Source organism: Polypterus senegalus, chromosome 16 (genome assembly GCF_016835505.1).
Source record: "Polypterus senegalus isolate Bchr_013 chromosome 16, ASM1683550v1, whole genome shotgun sequence".
Classification (NCBI taxonomy): domain Eukaryota; kingdom Metazoa; phylum Chordata; class Cladistia; order Polypteriformes; family Polypteridae; genus Polypterus; species Polypterus senegalus.
The window spans coordinates 25,333,033-25,348,700 of record NC_053169.1 but is presented as its reverse complement, the minus strand read 5'-3'; the positions used below and the strand labels follow the sequence as shown (position 1 = coordinate 25,348,700).

General features: G+C 35.1%; 1 protein-coding gene across 1 annotated transcript in view; it reads left to right on the top strand.

The window, feature by feature from the left end:
- Nucleotides 1-15,668, top strand: part of rims1b (regulating synaptic membrane exocytosis 1b) — a 248,608-nt gene that overhangs the window by 93,533 nt on the left and 139,407 nt on the right. The window contains exon 3 of the mRNA XM_039739003.1: nt 3,984-4,846. Coding sequence (XP_039594937.1) covers nt 3,984-4,846 — 863 coding nt within the window. The remainder of the gene's footprint in view (nt 1-3,983; nt 4,847-15,668) is intronic.

The window sequence follows — 15,668 nt, the reverse complement described above, 5'->3', positions numbered from 1 at the left end:
GTAAGGAAGCCGAAGACACCAGTGGTTTTTCCGTGTTGTCTCACTCAATAATGTTCTTTTTGCACACTTTATTGTTATATACTGCAATGTACTCCTCTTTTTTTGTTTCCATTTAAGTACAAACCAATTTAAAAAAAACTGTTGTTCTTTGCCGTTCTTTACGTGTTTAATTCCTAATATCATTATACTGCACAGTAAGAAATCTAATGTGAGCCTAGCTGCTGTGAGAAATACTGAAGAAAAATGTAAGACTAACTGCTGCAACCATTCAGTGCTACTACAAATTCATACAAATGACGTTTTTTAAACTTTGAACTTGTAATATTGTCCTTTATTTATATTACTAAATGTAAAATTGGAAAATGTTAGAATATAATGCTATAATAATCTAAAGCAATTAAGGGAGTAAAGCATGTAGCCCTGAAACATCATCTTGCCTGAAAAAGGGGCCTGAGTTGCCTCAAAAGCTTGCATATTGTAATCTTTGTAGTTAGCCAATGAAAGGTGTCATTTTGCTTGACTTCTCATTAGAGAAACTCTATAAATAAATAAACACACTGGACTGAACATACACTTGAATGACTATGAAGCAAGACAATTCAAAAGAAAGTTCTGACTGGCATTATGTAGACATATTTCTTTTGGTATAAAAGAGCTCCAATGGCGTTTCTTGATACACGTCTGAATAATTTTTTGACTGAAAGTCCTCAGTGTTAGTGTGTCAGAAAGAGGATGTGCAGCATTGTTCATAATCGCACTCAGTTACATTTTCTCTCCTTTGCTATTATCTCTAGGTTGTCCAGAGTGTGAACTTTAACTGAGCCTGTCCTTTTAATTAGTTTTAGTTGATTCAGTGGGCCTCTCGTGACATGATGTTACCAGTCCAACACACTACAGCTTCATTTGGATTTTTATTCAGTGAAGTTAAAATGTAAAATTAAGTAAATGAGGTCACGTGATTTAATTGGCAGTGCTTTTTTGTAGCTGACCTGGTCATCATCATCTCCTTTACTTTCTCAATACAATTCTTTGTTTGCCAAAATATGAAATTCAAGAAGGAACATGCTTCATTAAACAAATAATTGCACCAAAAATAATAATTTCCTTAGTCAATAATGTTCTATACATATTTACGGCTCAATATTTTAGAAGAACTTCATACATAGTTCTGGTTATTAAGGCTATATATAGACAAGTCTCCGTAAAAACAATGTACATCATTATTTTCCAGTTATTACGGTAGGGAAAAGAAGGAAATCCTTACCTCATTGTTGCTTACACAAAATATAATATAATTGTTAAATATGGATTTCCTTTTCATTATTTAATGGAACAATAAAAATTAAACATAATTTTAAGTACAACCTTCAAGTTGAACAGCCTCTTCTAAAATGTATCTAAAAATGGTAGTTTTCTAAGATTTTTAATTGTAGCTATATATATTGTGACCACAAAGGGGGCACCACTGAATCCCAAACCCAAGACACAGCAATACACTTCTTTCCAGCAGTCAGTCGCAAAAAATTCAACAAATAAATGATAAACCAACAAATCTTCCTCCTTCCATCCTCCGCTGATTTTTGCCCATTGTCTCCCAACTCTAATTCCCTGATGTGAGGCAGCAGATTCCTTTTATGTTGGACTTGGAATGGTTCCAATGCCATGTTGTGTCCTTGAGGGTACTGTTCTGGGCCTAAGAAAAGTTAGGAAGGTCCTCTTCTGATACGTTAATTAGTTTTTCAAGGTATTTTTTTACAACTATTGTATCTATTAATTTGCCACATATAATTGTGTTTTAAAAAGAAGTCTTTTACAAATTTTAAAAAATATCCAGCTTCTTCTTTAAGATGAAGGTGAAGGGTACCAGTGCCCAAACGTGACAAAAAAGCCTTAAACTTACTGAATACTGTATGTCCATTTTTGAAGACAAGTGTTATTAAATGACTATTAATCCGAGTCTTGAGATAGCACACGTATTTCATAACAGTTAGTGAATTTTGCTTTAGGATGGAAGGAAAAAAACATTTCTGTGAGATTTAGTCACTTCATTATTTGTTTTCCTCCGTAGCAACCCTTCAGCCTCGGGGTGTTGGGCGGATTCTTCTAGTGTATACTTTCCACTTTGAAATATCATCTGCAAACACTTATTGACTTTTATTGAAAGCTTATACACATATGTAAATTGCTGTCTTTATTCTATAGACAACTAGACAATAATCACAGAAAAAATGTAATTCGGTCACTTACAGCTTATTACATATGGAAGTGCAAAGACTATACCTGAAAAAAAGGGAATAGGTGTTTACTTGACAGCACATGAAGGACTAAACTTTTTGGCAATTGACAGGCAACACTGACACATTGCCAGTACAGTATTCAGTTTTAAAACAGGTGAAAATTAACTGATTAATAGCAAAAAATGTCCATAAATGCAGAGGGAGAATGTACACACACTATGCAGACCCTGGTGCTGTGAAACAAGAATGACTTCTCTGTGCTCTGACTCTGCATATGTCAAAACATCTCTACTAAATTTACTAAACTTGAATCTGGTTAAAACTAAATGTTTGTCTATAACATTTTCAGTTTTTGATTGTACGTTATGCACATGAACAATGACACTAGCAACAGCAGGCAATATTTTGCAAAATAACACAATACTTATAGTGAAATAACACTTTTGAGTGGCAGAAATGAGCTTCCATATGATTCAGTATCTGTGCTAGCATTAGGCGTGCATTGAGGGAAATGTCAAAGCTCCATCCATGATGGCCATCGCATGCAGACAAGAAAATAACAAACACATCCTTACCTCAAGAACATAGTACCAAGAATCTGTGATAACACATATTACTTGTAGTTTATTTTTGTTGTCACAAACATGCCTCAGAAAGGCAGAAGGCACATTTTCTCAAAACAAAGCCTTTGTTGCTTCAAAGTGGACAAGTTAGATAAATTGTAAGACTTTTGTTTTCCTGTTTGGACCTTAATACCTTTTACCTCCATTTTAAAGTGCAGGAGTAGGCCAGATATTTTTAAAAAATTTATTAAAGAAAAAAATGCTTCACTTTAGAACACTATTTAATGTGATAAATTAATAATGTATATATCATGAATGTAAAGAAATAACATAAAAAATACTTCATTTAACCTTTAATTGTTTTCAGTTCATCTATAAATTTTGTGAACTTGCTTAATCTAATTCAGGATTGTGTGGTGCTGAAGCCTATCCTGGCAAGAGCCAACTCTGGATGAGGAATATTTACTTTATATACATTTTTTACCCAGTAAAACTCTTGATAATGTTGGTGTTATTTTTTATATTTCAAAGTTTAAGTGCTTTTTAAAGGGGGAATGTTTTTTATCATGTTTTGGTAACTTTCTCACTTACTTGTGATCAGGAGTTTTTATTTCCCTGGTGGCCTAATTAGAGAAGCATCTATGTATTCTGGATACCATGTTTTGAAATATGATTCAAATGTTTTATTCTTAAGAACAGACTTATTCTACTTAATTGATTATTAAAATACAAATATAACATTGAAAAATGTAAACAACAAATAAAGGAAACTGTAAATTTGTAAACTGTTAATTTGCTAGATATTAGAGCTAATGAATTATGCATGAGTTTTATAGGAATGCTTCATAAAATTTTTTATTTTACTAAAGCAGTTTTTGACTAATTTAGATTTTTGACACAGTATTAGGTTTTTTGTATCTATTTAGATATTGAGCTAATAATAAAATGTTGAACTTATCTGAGATCAGTTTTCATTTCGTTTTGTTAGAATTATAAATTCACATTGGTTTTGCAACAGAAACATTGATCAATTGGCTGAAAATGGTGAACAGTTTTTTGTTAGTTTTGTTTGCATAGTGGAGTCTAAATAGACAAGAGATTTTTTTAACATCTGTCACTGTAACAATATAAAGCTGATATTTAATTACTTAGCTAAAACTCAGTTTTTGTCCTTTATTCCCAGGAAAAAGCCCTTACTAACTACAGAACAGAACGGAAAAGGAGGTCAGAAGAATGAAAGAAAACGCACTCCAAAGACTGTCACACAGCAGACTGATAAGCAAAATGAGGACAGAGAAGACAAGAATCATAATGAGAATAGACGTTCGGGGAAAGCTAGATTACAGGATCATCAAAATGCCAATGAGGAAAGTAAAAAAGTTGAGCAAGAGAAACAAAGAAAAGAGGAAGAGTTTCAAACACGGTACCGTAGTGACCCTAATTTAGCCAGATATCCTGTTAAGCCTCACCCTGAAGAGCAGCAAATGCTTATTCATGCAAAAGTATCCAAAGCACGGCATGAGAGAAGGCATAGCGACGTTGCTTTGGCAAATGCAGAGTTGGACAAGTCAGAAGTTCCAGAGAACCGATTGGCAAAAAGGTCTCAAATGAAAGGGACAGAAGAGCGAAAGTCACCAATGGAAAATCAAAGATCTTACTCAATTGAAAGAACTGGGGATATTCAAATTTCTGTTACTAAACAAGTTTCAAATCACAGTCCACCTACACAAAGATGCATTCTTTCAGTCCAGCATTCTGAGTCAAAGGACCAGGACTGGAGTAAAAAACATTTGCATCTAGATCCAAGTTCTGCTGCTATGATTCGTAAAACCAAAAGGGAAAAAATGGAAAGCATGTTGAGGAATGATTCTCTTAGTTCGGACCAGTCTGAATCACTGAGGCCTCCCCCACCCAAGCCTTACAAAACTAAAAGGGGCAATATAAGGCAGATGTCAGTCAGTAGTTCAGAAGAGGAAGGTGGATCGACACCTGAGTACACAAGCTGTGAAGATGTAGAAATTGAAAGTGAAAGTGTCAGTGAAAAAGGTAAGGCTTCTATTTTAGCTTTTTAACAACTGAATCCTGTCATTCATTCTATAACAATACAAACATAAAATTATTCAAATGAACTACTATATTTTTTAATAATATTTGCTTACATAATGTAATATATTTTAAAAGGGTCTTGCCTGATTCATAGAAACTTTATGGTTTATAATCCTGATGGATTGCCAGACTGCCTATTTTTCAACTTGGTTATCATCATATAAATTTAGAATTGTTTACAGTCTTGCACATGGTTTAATACTGAACTTTTTTCTGTGGACAATGATTTAATTTATTTTAATAACTATACATTTAGGGAGAGGAGTCATGCTACTCTGGAATGGTTTGTCTACAGTAAGAATGTAATTGAAGGGAATTGTTTAGTGATTATGAACCTGAGTAGAGTCTTAATGACAATGGCAGTGTGTTTTATTATTAGGCCTGGGTAAAAATAAATTTTTCATTAAAAGATAAAATATCACATCTTATGAATCTTTATCCTCCTTAATTACTGTATGCTGGTTTTTGCTTATCTTTGTTGAAATCAGCGTCTTAGACACTTAAATCAAATGTGTGGACTTACTACAGATTCAAGCAGTGTGTTGGTAAAGAAAAACTGGATAAAAGCAAAGCCATATGTAAGCTGTGCAACTGAGGTGTTATTGTTGTAACACAACAAATTCGAGAAATCATTTATCCCAACGTCACCCATAAATTTAATCTCAGACAACATTCAAATGACTAGAACCTAAGCAGTCTACACTTGAGATGGGTAGCTCCAAGCTTCCATTTAATTTGCATCATGCCCAAAAATAACTGAATCTATGTCTATCTTCTCTGTAAAGATAAGAGACCCTACAACATGCCTCACCCTACAAATCAACTGGTGTGAAGGAAACTCGGGCGTTAGCAATCCCAAACCCCTATACGAACACTCAAGCACTGTCCCTACTTCAAATAAAGGTTGATTTATTAACATGAAGTCTTGATCCACTGTACCAATTCCCTTCATAATTTTAAACATTTTAATCATTTCACCCTTAATCTTCTTTTTTTTTTTTTTAAACTGAAAAGGCACAGCTCTTTTATTCTTTCCTCATAATGCATCCCCTGGTATGATCCCAGTTGCTCTTCTCTGGACATTTTCTATTGCTGCTATGTCCTTTTTGTAGGCTGGAGACCAAAACTGCATACAGTAATGGTGAGCCTCACCAGTGCATTATAAAACTGTTCATTACTAATCAAGTATTTCTTTTTAAATGTCAATCAATGATTATGCATATGTTATGAAGTCACTATGTAGAAAACCCTCAAATAAAGTGTTACTGAAATTTGTCACGTTATATTAATGTTCTCTATACATGGCTAAGTAATTTCTAAAAAAAGTCAACACTTCAAAATATTACTGCATGCTAATTCAGTGAAGGTAAAATCGATACCAAATCAAATCGAGGCATTGTGAATTGAATCGAATTGGAACATCAGGCTTATTTATTTGTGCTGTTACTCAAAGTAATAAGTAATAATGTGATAAGCAAATAGTTCAATGACAATTTTTTTAAGATGCCTTTTATTTAAATTTACTTTGATGTAGTTATTGAACACGTTGTGTACTGTCATGTTTGGTTATCCTAAAACCAGATGTATCATGTATATATACAGGGAGAGTCACTTGAAAGAGTCCCCAAATATCCGGTTGTAAACAAATTGGTGACCCAATAGGTTTTCACCATGAATATGCGCTGCTCAATACTGTACACCACCAATCTGATGAAAAGTCGAGTGACTGAGTGAAGGGGTACGAGTGGTCTGCACCCAAAAGTTGCAAAAGGAGGTTAAACATCACAACGGCCATCTGACACCTACCTCATTGCTCTGACGCAGTGGCATCCCAGTTTGTTCGAAGCTCCATATACTGAAGAGCACATTGAACGTTGTTTCATTCAGATTGCTTCATCCTAGAGAGAGTTATTACAGAGTAATCTGCCCTCTTTTGAGTGAATCTCCCTGTATAATACATATGATAAATGTTATATTGTTCATTGCCCTTGTTTTACATTTTCATTACTTTTAAAATTGATTTTCAGGTTGTTACTTGTTCTACAGGTACATGTTGAATGGCTGTACCTAATAAAACACAACATAACATTCTCAGACCCACTTAATCCAATTCAGCCTATCCCTGTTGCAGTGATATTTATAGGTTTTATCCTGATACTGTATTAACTTAATATTGTTGATGTATTTATATCTATTGTTAATTAGTTATTGTTTATTCTGTTATATGCATTGACCAGTGTAAGCTACGCTGTGTTACTTATTGGTCAGGCATTTTCTTTTGCACTGAACATGCAAACGGATGAGCTTTGGGGTCAGTAGGCCTAAATCTCCATGAGGGTTATAGAGAACTATGTATAAGAGAAAAACCGGCAGTTAGAATGTTAAGTTAGAATATAAGTTTTCTGTAACTACATATATTATAGAGGATTTGTCTGTATAAGCTTGTTGTGGAACTGGACCCGGACACAGACATACGGACATCGTTTGTTCACCCAACACACTCATTTATTTTATACACTATTTGCAGTTCAGTTTTAGTGTACAAACCCAGTGCCTCCAGCACTGATCCCCCAAAGTCCAGGCCTCACAGTCACAAATTGCCTTTCTGGCTGTCTCCACTCCTCTCCTTGAGCTTTGTCCTCTTCCACCTGACTCTTGCTAATGAACAGAGGCAGGCGGCCCCTTTTATCCCAACCCGGATGGGCTTCAGCTGCTTTCCGGCAATCCCCCGCGGACACACCCTCGTGTGGCGGAAGTGCCTGCTGCGCACCCGGAAGCCCTCCGGGTGTACCCAGTCTTCTTTCCCCCCCCCCAGCACTTCCTGGTGTGGCGAAAGTGCTGAGGTTCAGGGTTTTTCAGGAACCGGGGCGCTGCCTGGTGGTGGCCACGGGCCCCTACAGGGTTGGGCTTCCATGCCATCTACCCGTGGCCCCCAACACAACCAGGGTGGTCACCTCCTCGTGGTCTGGAGGAGGCACAAGCCCTCCTCCGGTCCTCCTGGGTGTCCCGGCTGGGCTCCAGCCGCATGCCACACTTGTTACACCAGAATTTAAGCTGATTGACAACAGAATGATCTCAGTCAGTTAGTTAGAAACTTATTGATAAAACTCCCATTTACAATGAAACGATACAAATAATATAAACATATGTTTTAGGATTTTCGTACCCATGGATTAGTTTTCTGGCATAGTTTTTTTTAATTCAGATTCTTTATTTTGTTGTTCACAATTTCCAATGGTCTTTCTCTGGGCTATTTTGTTGTACTTCCATGCATCAATATGCCAATGTTAGCATGTCACCTTTTGTCATGTGAATCATTCCTGTTGACGTAATCAGTTTGACCACTTAAAAGTCAAATCCAGTAGTCTTGCATTTATCTGAAATGTATTCTTTCCAATTTTTCCAGTGTTTGTTTTGAGTATTTTTTGGGATTGAGTTTGGTTTTGAACTTAGGACTTCTAGTTTTGCCATTTCTCTCTTTTATCCCCGGTTTTGACCATATGCTTTATTTTCATTTTATCTCCTGGTCTTTTCTCATTCATTTTTTTGACCTCTTGCTGAAGTCTTAACACATAATACAGTACTGTTAGATAGATTAAATTTGATTGCTTGCAAATGGAAAGGTATAAAGGCATACAGTTTTATGACTGTGTATCACAGAGCAATTGTGTACTGATGTCATGATTTTACAGCAACTTAAAGAAATGTAACCAAGATATGCAAGTCCTAAACTGAATCATCATTTTTGCACATGTATTTTCAAATTTTTGTTCATTTTTGTGTGAACTGCTTTTGATTTGAATTTCACTAAACCTTTTGAAACAGGGACATAAACTGGGGAAATGTTTGTGTACATATCATAGTTAATGTCTGAACTCTCCAAAAGCTGCAATTGGGAACTATTTTGGAAACTCTCAATAAATGAGGCTACAAGTAGAAAACTTACAGCTGCAAAGAAATAAATCTCAAGCAACTGTTCTCAGAAACCACAAACCATCTCACATTGCAAAGTTGCAAGAATAGAAATTTTCTTTTTTCCCAAAGAATAAGAGATAAGGTACATTTCTACAATATGAAATTACAAGTAAGAAACAAATTGAAGAAAATCCAAAACTGACGACTTTATCAGGGAAAAATAAGGGATGGCAATGTCAAAGCTTGGGAATACCTACGGGGCAGCTTGTGCATCTTTGTTGATGATGAAACAGTATTATAGTATAAAAATAATTTCAAATAATAATGTTTTCAAACTAATCTAAAATGCACTGTTCTGTAACCACAAAAAAAAACAAACTTATATTGCTCTAGTCAGTGTCCTGATTCAAATTCAGTTGCTTTATCTTGTTGAAAATGTTCTTTAAGTTAGAAAGCTGTATAAACTGAAAATGACTGCAGCAAAGCCATGGCAAGTCATCTCTGAAGACCAAACCAAGATTTTGGGGATGTCATGGGCTTCAGGAATAATAAATAAACTATTACATGTTATAGTTTTTAAGTATATCTGATGTTAATTTGTTCCTAAGGCAGTGATGGCAAACCTTTTTAGAGGCTGAGTGCCCAAACTGCATCCCAAAACCCACTTACTTATCACAAAGTGCCAACACGGCAGTTTAACCTGAATACTGAGGTTTTAGTTTAGAAAAAATAACTCATACATTAACATCTTTTGTCTTAAAAGAAAAACACAATAACAGAGCTTTCAATGATACAAACAGCTTTTTATTGAAAGGTCAAAGTTTGCATTTGGCATGCTTTTGAACAGTTAATGTGATTTTTGCTGTTGTATGCATGATGATAATTTGTCTAACCTTGTCTCATACTTTAAGTTTGAGAGCAACACATGCAGCACTCAGATCATCTGTTAGTCTGTTTCTGGTGTTAGATTTGATATAATTCAAAGCTGAAAACAACTGCTCACAAGCATAAGATGATCCAAACAAAGTAAGGAAAGCAATCCCAAGTGTTTTCATTGGCATAAAATTATTTGGCAGAGAATTCCACACTTTAAGGATTTCATTTTCAGAACTAACTGCACTGTCCTTTGTCATCCCTGCTATCTTCTCAAGTGTTTCACGCAGGTCACCCCCATTAACCTTCTCGTTCTCTCTGTCATTTTTTCACTTTTCTATCTGCCTCGCGCTTCTATTATATATTATGAGGATGTGGATCAGGTGTGGCTATTAGCAGCTCCCGGCAACAATTACAGATGCAGACAACTCCTCACCTGTCCAATTAAGAGAGGATCTCCTGCATCATGAAGTTCCCGGGAACCGGGAAATGCCGCACTACCACGCCCCTTCTAAGCCGCAAATGTGGCAATTATCTATTAAAATTGGCCTTTTCAATTTTGAGCTCTGGACCCGCAATACCACATCCCCTCCAACCTAGCTCCTCTTCAACCCCACCATGGGAATCACCTTCGACCAGAGACTCAACAGGCTGCCGTCCACGCCGCACCCTCACGCTGCATGTGAGCCGCCCACCTTACCCCAGACAGGAGAGGGAGGAAGCACTCCCATTGGGCTGCTGGGCAGAGAGGCGGGTGATGTGAGAAATGTCCTTAGGCCCGCATCCCTCTGGCTTTCTAGTAACAAACTCTGTGCTGTGCCCACTATCTGGAAATAAAGGTGTCATTTTCTACTTTTTCCTCACATTCCTGTTTTCATGGCATGGTCAACCATGTTGTATATAGCTTTTAATCTCTTTTTGTTGTTTGCTGTTAAGCCTGTGTTGTAATAGGCTAAAAAGGTTAATGCCTCTCTCTTTTTTGTAGAATTGAGTTTATTTCTTGTTTTTGTGCTTTAATGTACTAAGTGATTTTGGACTAAATCATTGCAGTGTAAACATCTGCCTGCTAGCAATGTTCCAATGTACCTGGCAAGTGGTAACATAAAGACTATTTGCACATCTTGCTTCTGGTCAATGTCTGGCAGTGACCAGACAAGCGAATGTTTTCCTCTGTGTATTAATCTGGTTTAAGCAGCAACTATGCTTTGCAAGGAAAATAAGACCATATTACATATACTGTATATCTGAAAATGAGAGGAGCTCTAGGGATTTTTTTTAATCTTATTAAACACAGCACCTTTATTGGTACTGGGATTCTAACAATATTCAACACATTTTACATTTTTAACTAAAGTACTACACCCTGATGAATTTAAGTAAGCTCGATAAATATTTCATTGTAAAATCAGAATGTCAATGGTATTCATGACTCTGCCTTCAATATAAGTATTGTAACAAACAAGTAGCCACAATTTTATAAACTGTATTTAAATATATTTGAACTAATACATATTTCTAATATGAACTATTCAAATCTGAATTATTGGTTCAGATGACAGTCCTACTGCATAATTTATGTTGCACATAATTTATATATTACATTGTAGATGTTTTCGGAAGGTAAAATAAAGCTTGATGTAGATAAATTAAAAATATAAAGCATTAAAATGTCTTAATTTATGAATAGGTTTAAATATTTTGGTATATTGTCTGTCAAAAAAGTGACAATTTTGTGCTTATGCTGAGTTGCTATGCACTTTTATAAGAAATTTTTATTTCATTAACAAAGCCATCCATTTGCCTAATTTTTCTTCTCCTCTTTGAATAAGGGCTTCCTCCGGTTATTTGTTTTAGCACCAACCAAATGTGATAAACCATTGGATGATAAAATTCTGTGAGAAGACTGAACACAAGACCAAATACAAAATGGGGATGCCTTTGAGCACAGGAAAAATGCATTGTAAATATTGCTGGTGATTGTGAAGAAACAACTGTAGAGCAGCTCTGGTTGTCTCAGACTATGGTGGAAATTACTTCATATTAGAGTACAGAAATAAACACATGCAAAATACACCAGGCATATAAAAAAATAAGCTGGACAGAATAAATGAAATGTTTTTCACATACTGCCATGGATTTTGTAAATCACAAGGTAAAGATTTCCAAGGAGGTTAAATCACTTCTTTTGGAAAATGACAAGTAGAATTGTCTTCTATTGGTTACGTGAGATTCATACTTAACATGCAATTCCTACATGCTTCTCATATTAGCTTAGAATGTATTTATTGTGATGAGCCTGAAAAAGCAGGATGATTACTAGTGAAAATGTAACAGGAATGGACCAGGAGATAAAGGTTAGTGTAGAAGGCTGAATTGTTTGTCAAGTAGCCAGGACAGGTTTAGTAATAAATAAGGCAAAAATTTTTCGCTACAAAACCAAAATACTACGGCAAACTTCATTTGATGAAAAAAGAAAGCAAAAGTCCAAAGCCAAACTAATGATTAAAGATCCTTAAAAAACAAAACAACAAACATGAATCACACATCAGGTTTTAGATTTATCCCAAAGCTAGGATACTGGTACCTTAGCACCGCTATCTTTGAAAGGGTACAATCAACAACTTCAAATGTGACACTCATGTGACCAGCAATGAGTGTTGTAACTTTAAACAATATGGAGGCACTCATGAAAGCAAAATAGCAGTGACAAGACATCACAAACACAATGTGAAAAATAATCAAATGCTTGAAAAACAAAATATCATGATTGCAAAGTGATTAAATAATTAACATAAAAGTAGCATACTTTCTTTACCAGCAAAAGCAACTCTGTACTAGATAATGGAGGAATATTTGGCAATTGAGGTATTTTTTCTTTTAGCAAAGTTCTCATTGTCATGCCTGACCTAGAGAGAAAGATTGTTAAAAAGGATTAGAAGAGATGCGCATCCTTCGTTAACCAGAGCGTAAATCTATCTATCAAAATATATAATCATAGTCAAAAATCGGGAAGAAAGATCTTTTTAAGCAAAAAAAAAGTCAAAGAAAATATCCACACAGAGTTCATAGGTTTTATTGGAAGTAAAAAGAAAAAAAAAAAAATATTCACATCATTGTGGCACTGCCCTGAAGAACTGAGGGAAGCATTGCTTAGGTAACAAATGACTTGAAAACCAAACAAAGTAGCGGTGCACCTTGCTAATACAAAATGACATTAACTTATAACCAAAAAATAATGAACTTTTCAAAAAAACCTTAAGGTTAAAAAACAAACTGGAGAAATTGATTTCTTAGGTCATAAAATTCCTAAAAAGACATCCAGAAGACAATGATCACTTTTGAAGAATACAATCTCAATACACAACTTGTAATGTAAGAAATGTTTTAGTAGCAATTCATATTTAAACTAAAGTTGTTCAGAAGATCCATATACATTCTGTATGTTAATTTTCTAAAGATCTTTTGATACCATGCATGTGCCATATATCGAACATGTTTATATTTCAAGGAGGGCAACCTTAAATATTGCTTGCACTAACACTAGGTTGATAGTGATTTTAAAACCACTGAATGTCTGCTTAGTTTACAGCAATTTGTAGATAATGCTACACAGGTAAGAGTATATAAGGTAAACATAATGTCATTGTGGGTTTAGTGCTATGCCTCTTAAGAGTCTTAAAGTGTGGATTGCCACTGACCCTCAATTAAAAAGTAATTTAGCTAAAGCTTGGCTTTCTTGTGATTTACAACAGTGAAGATATCATTTGTTTTTGCTGGTGCAACTTTGTTACTTATAAGCAGTCCTTTAACTACATTCAGTTCCTTAAAGCATAAAATAAATGTCAAGATGCATGCCGTAGAGCAAAGTATTCAGAGTTTGTATTGTTAATACAAACTATGGCTTCACTATGAGACTACAATAATGTATGTGGATATATGAGTCCCAAGCCTATATAAATTGGCAAGCATGTATTTCAATTCAACTTTATACATTTTTCTTTTCCACATCAAGAGACTTAAAATAATTCAAATGTAGATGAAATATATGTGGCCATCCCTCTGTATTCAAGTTTTATTTTTTCTGAATATTCAATATGATGGTCCATGTTTTTTTATACTACAAACTTAGTGTCTGGACCTTTTTTCACTGAAAGGTACATTTCATCCATCGTGTCTCAGATGGGTGCTGTGACTTTAAAAATAATTTCAGAGAGTGTTGAAAAGCCAGTGTCTCTTGTATCCTGAATGTAGGCTGAAATGCAGAAACTTTTCCTTTAATTATCTCATCAGCATCTTATTTATTAGATAAATGATGAATGAATGGTATTATATCATGAAGAATTCAGTTGCTGATGATTTTATAGGTGTTTAAGAGTCAGTAATATTTGGCAAAATTGGTTGTAGCTTTTCTGATGGGATAGGTAATTTTAATAAAACTCTTATAGGTAAACTTTGGGAATTGCAGTATTTGCACTTTGGAAATAATTGTAAAGCTTCTAGAATTTTAGAATTAATATTTTAGAGTATATTTGTTTACAAGCCTGAAGTTATGTTATATATAAGACAATTGATTTGAAGCATACATTATTTCATCTAAAAGTACATTTCAACTTCATACATTTTAATTTTATACTGTAATTGCAAAGAAAACCATCAGCTTGACACGACTGACACCAGTCTGGCTGGATCAGCTTCTTTGCACGTATGTTTGGCTTAGTCAAAATGTACTTCTGCTATGATGCCACGAATAAACAGACTGAAATGCTGTAGAGGAAGATGTGTATCTGATACATCTGGAGATTAATTGAATGGCAGTTTTGAAAGCTGTCCAAACCTATTGTTGCACCACCCATATTCAGAAGCGGCATCATAGTCTACAGGTGATCACCTCTGTGTCCTTCACTGTGACTAGAACTAAAATCAGTAATGCTGTTATGGACCATTCTGAAGGACTGTCACTGTTACAACCTGACAAATCACTTTTTTCTTCACTCAGTTTATGTTCTGATAGCCCGTATTCAGCTTTCTTACTGGCATAAACATGATTACAACACCCACCCTCCTTTGAGAAGATGGCATGTATAAAACCAACGAGTTATCTCATGGTTCATGGAAAAGGGATTAAAGAGAGGCTTGAGTGACCAGTTGGGCAGCAAGAATGTTTATTTGGAAAACAAAGATTTAATACTTTTATATATTTTAGTTTTTTCTGGGTCCGCTGTAACCCAGGTTAGCACATGCATAAATCCGACTGTGGTTGTGACCTTTATATAGTGTGGGGAGAGTTATTAGTGAATTTTATATGGTTATACCTTTGGGTATATCTCACAGTTAATGGTATTTTAGGACTGGAAATGTGATGAGTTATGCACATATCATCAAATAAGCGTTTCAACTTTGTAGTTACTTGGTGCTGTTTTGATTACTCATTTATTTATCAATTTTTACATTAACATTTACATTATCTCATTAATTATTGCAATGAATTTTGTGATCTTTTCTAGCCATTTATTGCATCTAGCTTTATCTTTTCAGCATTATGTTCTTTGTATTAAGGTTATTTATATGTATTCAGTGTTATACTGTGACATGTATATCTATATATATATATATATATATATATATATATATATATATATATATATATAACTATATCTATATATGTGTATATATATATATATATATATATATATATATATATATAAAATTCACTAAGGCAAGACAACCATGAAAAGCATGCCGGAAGGGGCATGGATTCACTAAGCCTCCGACAAGTGAGACACCTATGGCGCACACAGGAAGGAGCCACGGCCACCAACTCCAAGACCATTGGATACGACGACAACTCGCAGGGCCACGCCCACCAACTCAGACGCGACGACACAGAAAAAATGGCGTCATTTATGTTTGTCTGTCGTAGAGGCCACATGCAGTGCAGGTCAGGTTAATGTCCTGTATCTCCGAGCTACGTTGA